The 10081-nt window shown below is 34.6% G+C and overlaps 1 protein-coding gene across 1 annotated transcript in view; it reads left to right on the forward strand.

Annotated features, from left to right (window-relative positions):
• POLR3B (RNA polymerase III subunit B) overlaps positions 1–10081 on the forward strand; it is a 150421-nt gene that overhangs the window by 31708 nt on the left and 108632 nt on the right. Inside the window, exons 7-9 of the mRNA XM_004374017.2 lie at positions 2955–3046; positions 4272–4389; positions 6113–6221. Coding sequence (XP_004374074.2) covers positions 2955–3046; positions 4272–4389; positions 6113–6221 — 319 coding nt within the window. The remainder of the gene's footprint in view (positions 1–2954; positions 3047–4271; positions 4390–6112; positions 6222–10081) is intronic.

Genomic DNA, 10081 nt, shown 5'->3' on the forward strand with positions numbered 1-10081 from the left:
TGTTCTGGACGTTCATATGAATGGAATCATATAGTATGTGATCTTTTGTGACTGGCTTCTTTCCAGTAGCTTTCAAGGTACATACATGTTGTAGCATCTATTAGTACTTCATTCCTTTTTATGGTTGATAACATTGTACTGTATGGGTACACCACATTTTGTTTATACATTTGACTCTTGATAGATATTTGATTTGTTTCCACCTTTTGAATGATGATGCTGTAAACATTAGTATACAACTTTTCTGTGTGGATATGTTTTCTTTTCTCTTGAGTATATACCTAGCGGTGGAATTACTGGGTCATATGGTAACTCTATCATTTGAGGAACTGCCAGACTGTTGCTTCATTGATTTTTGTGCTGTTGGTTCTGTTGGTGGATTTATCCATTTCTCATTGTATTTCTGTATATTTTTACTTTTTGAAGCTATGATATTAGGAGCATAAAAGTTTAGTGGTTTAGGTGTTCCTGGTGAATTGAATCTTTTATTATTATGCGTTTGTCTTCTTTATCTTTAGTAATGCTTTTTGCCTTAATTTTTTGTTTGTTTGTTTGTTTGTTTGCTTTACTGTAGCCATACCTGCTTTCTTTTGGTTATTTTTCTGGGATATCTTTTTTTTTTTTTATTTTAATTCTTTTCCTTTTAATCTTTCTTTGTCCTTATGTATTAGGTGTATTTGAAGTAAACTGCATATGACTGGATTTTTAAAAAAAAATCTAGTCTTAGAAGGTGGCCCATTTACATTTAAGTTACTGACATGTGGATATTTTATATCAACTTATTTTGTACTTTTAGTCTGTCTAGCTTTTCATATATTTCAGTTTTTTCTTTTTTGCATTTTGGAAAGTCACAGTATTTCTGATTGTTTATGTTTACCACAGAAGTTTTGAAATGCATACTTAACAAAGTTTGAAAGTAATCGATATCTTTATCCTCTTCTTGGAAAGAACAAAGACCTTTAACCTGGATCAGATCAGCCTTCTATAACTTATGTGCTGTTGTGCCAAATGTTAGTTCTATCTTGTTTTTTTAACCTATAAATCAGAAATTATTGTTTTATGAAGTTAATATTTGATTATAATTAAACCCTGGTGGCGTAGTGGTTAAGAGCTAGGGCTGCTAACCAAAAGGTCGGCAGTTCAAATCCACTGGGCGCTCCTTGGAAACCCTTTGGGACAGTTCTACTCTGTTCTGTAGGGTCTCTATGAGTTGGAATCTACTCGACGGCAATGTTTATTTTTTTTTTTTTAATTTACCATTTTCTTTGCTTACCATACATTTTTGCCTGTTAGACTTTTATTTAGCATTTATTTTCCATCTCCCTGAAGTATATCTTTTAAAAATTCTTTTAGTGAGAGTCTATTAATGGTAACATCTCTCTGTTTTTGTCTGAAAATATCTTTATATTGACCTTATTCTGAGTGCTGCTTGACGGAAAGTACAAATCTAGGTTGACAGTTATTTCTGTCAGCACTTTGAGCACATTACTCCACTGTCATCTCTTAATTGCTGTTGTGAAGTTATCTGTCAGTCCAGTCATCCTTCATTGTTTGGTAACTTGCCTTTTCTTCTGGCTGGGTTTTAAATCTTCTCTTTGCCTTTGGTGTTTTGTGTCTTGACTATGTTGTATCTAGATGTGGCTTTCTTTTATTTATGCTGCATCGTTATTGTTGTGAGGGTTTATAGGTTTCACGTATTTTTGAAAGTTCGCAGCCATTATCCCTTTAATAGGACTTCTTGCCCCTTCTCTGTATTCTCTCCATCTAGAAGTCTGATTAGATACGTGTTAGATCTTCTCTCTCTACCCTTCCATGACTCTTTATTTATTAATTTTTAAAATTTTTATTCTGGTGAAAATATGTACAACAAAATAATTCGTCAATGCAATAATTTCCATGTGTATAATTCAGTGACATTATGTTCTTTTTGTTGTGCAAACATTATCATTATCCTTTTCCAAATTATTCCACCACCATTAACATAAACTCAATGCCCCCCAAAACTCCCTCTTTCCCCCTCCCTCTCACCCCTGGTAACCACTAATAAACTTTGGTTTCTATGTATTTGCTTATTCACATAAGTGAAATTATGCAGTATTTGTCCTTTTGTGACTAACTTATTTTGCTCAGCATAATTTTTTCAGGGTTCATCCATGTTGTGGCATTCATGAGGACTTCATTTCTCTTTATGGCTGAGTAGTATCCCATTGTGTGTATATACACCACATTTTATTTATCCAGTCATATGTTGATGGACAGTTTGGTTATTTCCACCTTTTGGCTATTGTGAAAAGTGCTGCAGTGAACACTGCTGTACAGGTTTCTGTTTGTGTTCCTGCCTTTGCTTCTTTTCCTTCCATGGCTCTTCAGCTCTCTCTCATGTCTTCCATGTCTTGGTCCTCTGAAGTACATTCTTAATAATTTCTTCAGATCTCTTTTCCATTTATTAATTCTCTTTTCCATTTAGTAATTCTATCTTCAGCAGTGTCAAATCTATTCACTCATAGGTTTTTACATTTTAATGCTTAAATTTTTTTTTTTCCCTGGAAGTTTTGCTGAGTTCTTTTTCAAAATCTCCAGGTTAATTTTAATCAGCTCTTGTTCTTTACGCTTTGATTTGGCATGCTATTTCTAAGTAACTAATGAGAGTCCCCTTTGTTTGATGTGAATGAAGAGTTGCTCTCATTCCCGACTTCCACTGAAGCCTGTATGCAGCAGCTGAAGGAAACCAAACATTTGAGTTATTATTATCTGTACTAGAAGAGCATTGTGCCTGAGGAAATACCTAATTTCACTGGGCACTTTCCTGTAATTTCTATGTCTTCTGCCTTTTCTAACACAAAGAACAGAAACGCAGATCCCCTTAGTGTGCGTGTACTGCAAGTTTTATATTTTTTTTCAGCTTTTTTGCCACTGAGAAACTATACATGGTATTTTCTTTTCGTTTTAAACAGAATGCCCATAATGCTACGTAGTTCAAACTGTGTTCTTACAGGAAAGACGCCAGCAGAATTTGCCAAATTGAATGAATGTCCTTTAGATCCAGGTATGTTTGATTCCTTGGATTTATTCCCCCCTCCCCCTGCCAACACACACACACATAGACACCTTTTTTTGTGTTTGGTGTACTGTTGCTGTTGTTATAACACTTTTTCTCAGAAAACAATACCAGCCTTTCTGCTTTATAATGAACTTGTTGGATAAAATTATAGTCATAAAACATCTAGAAATTTGGCTCCAACTTTATTCTATTAGCCTATATTCCCAAAAGATACACTGTTTCCTCTTTTATTTCAGGTTTAAAACTTTAGTGCCGAAGTTTTTAAATCTTTATTATTATTGCCATGGTTTGTCAGTCTTTACTTTGTATCTTTGCTCAGTAGTTTCTTTTGGTATGATTAAATATTCTAAAATAATCTCACAAAATTACTTTTCTACCATGATCTGAAAAGATTCAGGTGTAACTTCAGGCTGTTTTAAATTCAGGAAAGGGATTTTAAAAAAGGTCTTTTTTGTTTCAATTTTTAATAATTATATTTCTGTGCTTATTTTAGGTAACTTCTTTGGTAGTCAAGCTTAGCACTTAACAGAAAGTTTATCGTAATTCCTTAACTATTTGACATTGATTTATTTTCTTTTATAGTTGCTTTAATCTAATTCCTGTAAGGTTGCATTGATGTAGAATCCCAAAAGGTTTTTGAAAGAAGTTAACAAAGAATATGACTAATAGACTGTGACAAAATATTGCATAAGTCAAATATGTTACCTTGCTTTTGCTTTTATACTGCAAAATGAAGTCTGTCTTTGTTCTACTCTGAACTGTGTGAAAATAAATGTATGACGATGTTGTATGATTTTTACTGAGTATAGAATATTATTTTGGAAGTGTAATCTTGGTCTAGCATTGTCACTGTTTTGTTAGAAAACTCAGCAAATTTCAGTTTATGTTGAAGATAGTTATTTTTGTTCAGAAATCTGAAGACTAATTTAACATATTTTTTTCATTCACCTGCAATATGTTCAGGTGCTGGTGATATATAGACACATAAGATACGTTCCCTGTCCTTAGGAAGTTTACCATCTTATGGCTCATCTGTATAAAATAATGTGCTGTGACAGTATCATCAATCCATAAAACAATATTGGCAAACCCTTTAGAAGTGATAGCACCACTAAGCAATGGCAGCGTGATCTCTAATGCAGGAGATCACTGCCATTACTGAATCACCCTGTTTGGAGGTGGTGAAGCTTATCTTGTTTCCTTTGGACAGGTGGCTACTTCATTGTTAAAGGGGTAGAAAAAGTTATTCTTATCCAAGAGCAGCTGTCTAAGAACAGGATCATTGTGGAAGCTGACCGAAAAGGGGCTGTCGGTGCTTCAGTGACCAGGTATGGAGAACAGATGGTATTCTTAAGAAACACTGCTAATTCCATTCATACCAGATGGCGGTCTTTCGATACAGAGGTAACCAGTTACTTCTTTCTGATAACAGGCAGTGTAACATTTAAACTATCTTCATTTAGTTTATTGTGTAAGTCTATAAGGAGGGGGAGTAATTTCAGCAATGAAAGTGTGAGACCCAATTTGAAAGGCTACTAATTATTTTATTTATGTTGCATTTTCTGTTCATTTATAACATTAAAGAAACTTTAAAAAAAAAAACAAATATAAAACCACTCCTAAGTTCTTCATAATTCTTTTCAGTCTTTGAACATGTGCATATATATTCCTACACATAGAGAGAGACTATTTCACACTTAATATTGAATGAATTATATCATGGACTTAACATCTTTGTGTTATTTTTCTCAACCAGCATTGACAACGTATTCCTTTTTCTACAACAGCACCCCATATGTCACTCTTGTAGCTTCTTTTTTCTTCTTTCTTATCATATGTAATTTGAAATTTGGAAGTTGATGAGTTTTGGCAATAGAAAGATTTGTGTCATAGATAAGATGTCAGTATGCAATAAAGTTTTTCTTTTGACAACCTATAATTAACTGATTAACCTGGAGCTATTGCATTTTTCCTTCTAAGGGAGAGGCAGCTAACAATGATGGCTATTTATTGAGCACTTACTAAAAGTCAGGCAATGTGCTAGGTGCTTTACCTATATTATTTACTTGTCACTACAACTTTCCAAGATAAGTGATATTTTACAGCTGAGTAACAGGCCCTGAGCTCAGGGTCACAGCAATTGTAAGAGGTAGCCTACATTTGATCCCAAAATCTTGTCATTCTACAGCCCTGACTTCCCACAGTTTTGGAGCCAAGGCGATCTGGATTTGAGTCCCAAGGCTGTTATTTACTAGTTGTTTGGCCCTGGGGTGAGCAGTTACTTAGCTTCGCTAAGCCTTGGTTTCTCCACATATAATTTGGAGACACGTCAAAGTAAGTGTTGCTATGTGGAAGATTAGCGCTAATGTAGGTAAAGTGAGTAACACAGTGCACGGTATATAGTAGGCAATCACGTGTGTTACTATTGTGGTTGATTAAATCTTTTAAATGTTTTTAAATCCATTAGGAATTTTATAACTGATAGAAATACCAATAGAAGGAGATTCCTTAGTTTCTTATAGCTGGCATACTATAACATTTTGTCTTCACTGTATATCAAAACTGTGAGTATGTTTTATTGGATTATGAATTTAAAAACCATAATCTGTAAATTCATGTCTTCATAGTTTTTCTCATTATGGTTTATACTTATTTTGAGGTTTTTCTTTTCAGGTATATAAAATTGGTCATGAATGTATGCCCCACACTGGATCAAAAGCAATTCAGGTGGAATCAAAGAGAAATAGGTCAGATGAACTGGTGATTTTCACTCATTCACCCACAAAACTTCCGCCATAATCTCAAAGCTAAAGAAGCATTTATAATGTTTTTTAGAAGTTTGTGGGAGTGGAGTGCATCTTTTAAAAGGCACTTATTAACTTATTAGATAGAAAAGACCTTACTGATCTTTATTGATCAGTCGAATCTTATGGATTGATGATCATTGATATCACGTGTTACTAGCTTGAAACTTTCTTCTCTAGTTTGTAAGTAAGGGAATGATCATCTCTAAGTGAGAGTGTAGTTTAACCAACCTGTACTTACTTGTAGCTCTACCCATGAGAAAAAAAGCAGAACCAATATGGCTGTGAAGCAAGGACGGTTTTACTTGAGGCATAATACTCTGTCAGAAGATATACCCATTGTGATCATATTTAAGGTAAGGCTGCAGCTCTTTACTGAAACTTGTAACAAATTCTTTCTCTGTTTTTTTTTTTTTTTTTTAACGTGCAATTTGAAATTTGAAGGATAAGAAATTCTAGGAATAGAAAGTTTGTGGCATAGGTAAGTAGTCAATCATATAACGTATTTTAAATTGAAAGCTGGTAAGACTAGGGTTCAGATATTAAAAAAAAAAAAAAAATGTTTTTTAGATAGATACACCATAAAAAATTCCAGTGGTACAACAGGGTTATAGTGATGAATAAGCCTTCCACCCACCCTGTCCTCAGCCACATAGTTCCCCACCCCAAAGATACTGCTGTTACCAGTTTCTTGAGTATCTTTCTAGAAATAATCTATGCGTATGCAAGCGCACAAGTATGTGGTAGGTTTCTGTTCTTTTTTTTTTACTTATGTACATTGCCCACTGTTCTGCACTTAATTTTTTTTTTTGTAACTTACATCTTGAACATAATTTTTTATGTTCTCCCTTTTTTTTTTAGTTTATTGTGTTTTAGGTGAAATTTTACATAGCAAATTAGGTCCTCATTTAACAATTTGTATACAACTTGTTCCATGACATTGGTTACGTTTTTCACAAAGTGTCAACATTCTCATTATTTCCATTCTTTTCTGTTTCCATTAATCTAGCTTCCCTGCCCCTCCTTAGCCTCTCTTCTCTGTTTTAGGGTAAATGTTGATTGCTTGGTCACATATAGTTGATTATTTAAGGGAACACAATATTCACGGTTTGATACTGTTTGTTTTAGAGCCGATCTATTGTTCGGATGAAAGATGACCATTGGGAGTGGCTTCAGTTCCAAGTTCAAAGGGTATCTTAGGACAGTAGTTTCCGGGGTTCCTCTAGTCTCTATGGGTCCAGTAAGTCTGCCTTTTTTAGGAATTTGAGTTTCATTCTACACTGCATTCCTTTTGACAAACTGTCCATTTATGGCTGTACCATATCTTATTTTACCAGTTACCCATCAATGGACATACACATCTCTTGCTGTTACAAAACTGCTGTAATATGTTATACATGGGCAAGGACATCTATAGGCTAAATTCCTAGCAGTAGAATTTTCTAGGTCAAAGAGTATAGACCACAGTTGTTGGACTTTCTGATGGACTTCTTGTTCTGATGAGTTACTATAATCAATCAATAACTGTAACTATAATCTATAACTGTTTTTTTTGTCTTTCCAACTTGTCTGTGAATTATTAGCCAAGAACCCAAAAGATACTTTCCCGTAGAAATAATGTTTAAATGGTGTAGTCTCCTCAGATAATTGCATAGTGGCTCATTTAAACAACTCTGAGACTTAAATACTATGCATAGTCTGTGAACAGTTAAATTGTAGTATTCGTCATTAAGCAAAATAGAAAAATGGTTGGTATTATGTCATTTTTGGTTATAAGATGAATGACAACTAGTTTCACTGACATTAAAAGCTCAGATTGTTCAAAGAGACACTGAAGAATATTTTTGGGTACTTCAGATAATCTTAGAGGTTGATAATACACGTTTGTCACTATTCAGTTTCACTTTAGAATTCAGTATTTCTGTTCAAGAGTTGGCATGATAATGGAAAAAAAATTTGTTTTGGTTGCAATGAGAGGAAACAAGAGGAAGAGATTGTTTGAGGTGGAACTAAGTTGGTTAAAAAAGAAAACTATAGTTTGGGCATAAGCCTTAGGAGAGTAAGAAAGAAGGGATTGAGCTTTCCTGTTACAGTTGTGACCAGGTGACACAGTGTAGGAGTTGAGGAGGAAGGCAGGCTTGCTCATGTCAGGCTGTGTCGGGGCTGGGAGTGTCCCCCCTGGCTGTTCACAGGTTTCAATGAATGTCAACAAGTCAGGTTCAACTCAAGGAATGTCTGTATTCTAAATGCAATTACTTTGTTTTTTATGTTTGGTATAGCTTAATGTGCTTTTAAGTTCTATAAATGATATGGTGCCGTTTACTTTTAGAATGATGATGATAGTAATGATAGTGATCATAATAGCAGTACCATCATATTAATGGATCCAGAGGAAATTCTTAAATTTTTATCACCTTCCTTCAAGGTTTTTATTTTCCAACACAAAAGTACTTTGGGTTTTTCTTGTAGTGATCCCACAGTGCCCAGCTTAGTATCTTGTGTACATAGTGTTGTTCAGTGAATAAAGAACATTTTGTTTATTGTAGGATTGCATGTCCAGCAGAGGGCAGTATGCCCCCATGCATCGTAAGGGCTTTTTTGAAAGTTTTAGACTTACGAAGATGCCCCAGACCACTTTCCTTAGACCAGAAATTATAAATTAACGTGCACATGCATATAATCTTGTATCGCTCATATGGAAAATGCATAGACTCATGCATGCATTAAAATCAGAAAATCTTTATAGATACTTTTTTTTGGGGGGGGGGGTGCGGGTGGCCCGGTGACAAAAGTTTAATAAGACACAGCTTCTTCTGTCAAATTTGTTTTACTATTTATGTTGTAAATGTATACATGTATTCAGCTGACAAACATCTTTTTTAGAATGGGACTATAAATTAATAATATACATATTTATGTAACTAGTAATTGAGATTTCAGACTCCTCCCTTTTCTTTTTCTGTTTATAAAACAGTCTTTGTATTGTAAAAATTTAGAAAGCCACTGAAAATATAACATTTTTGGATATATTTTCCAGACCTTTTTTTCTGTATTTGTATAATATACACACTGATTTTTATTATTTTTATTTTTATTGAACAATGAATTGTGAATAGCTTACCATGTCTCTAAACGTGAGTCTGCATCATTATTTTTAGTGAAGTTGCATGGACCTTGTAGGTATGCAGTGTAATTTATTTAGCTAATTCCATGTAGTGGACATTTTGCTGTCATTTTCACTTATACACACAACCCTGGAATGACTGTCCTTGTACATATATGTGTCTGTGCACGTTGGTGATTTTTTGGTGAGAGTTAATTCCTGGGAATGCAATTACATCTTTTTTCCCCCCCAAATTTGGTACATGTTGCCAAAGTTTTCTCCCAAAATGTATCCATTTCACTCTAACCAACAGTGTGTGAGAATCAAAATAAATATTTTTAAATTTTTAGTTCAAATGAACGAACTAAATATTTTGGTCACACATAGTCACTTTTTTGGTCTCCATTTTAATAAACTGATGGGAACTTGTTTAGACCTTTCCATCTGGGAGGCAGCATAGAATGTCTTAGAATGAGACAGATCTAGGTTGAATCCCAGCTTCTCTGCTTATTAGCTACATGACTTGGGCAGATTTCCCAATCTCATTGAGTCTTGTGTAACTCATCTATGAAGTGAGAATCTCATCTCTGAGGGTCATTGTGAAGAGGAAGTGAGATAATGTATTTTTTGAAAAGTAGAGTGTTTAGAAATAGGATACTCTTTCTCTTCCCTTAGTTCTCCTTACCCATTACTGTTGGAAGCCAAGGAAAATAAACCAGGATACCAAAAGTCACATCATTTCTCTTTTTGTGTTGTGTGGCCCTAACAGAGACCTTGACAGTCATTAGGACTTGATGGTTGTTGATTGTAGTCAACAATTGACTAAAAGTGACAGAAACAGCAGGGTCCCCAGATTTCATGCTGGGTCTGAATATGACGGATAAAGCTTTTAAGACGTAAATCAGCCTTATTTATGGACTTGAATCACTACAAAGGTTCTCCTGCCCATGAATCTTCCCCATTTTATACTTTGTATTCCCTAGTAGTCAGCAGTCACTACGAGGGCATCTGTGTCCTGGATGTTTCTATGGAACAGAGGATTCAGTTTCAGGGCTGCTGGGCACTGATCTTTAACGACAAGCAATTAAAAAGTTAGGAAGGAGAGGCATTACC

Source organism: Trichechus manatus, unplaced genomic scaffold (assembly GCF_000243295.1).
Source record: "Trichechus manatus latirostris isolate Lorelei unplaced genomic scaffold, TriManLat1.0 scaffold00027, whole genome shotgun sequence".
NCBI classification, from domain to species: Eukaryota; Metazoa; Chordata; class Mammalia; order Sirenia; family Trichechidae; genus Trichechus; species Trichechus manatus.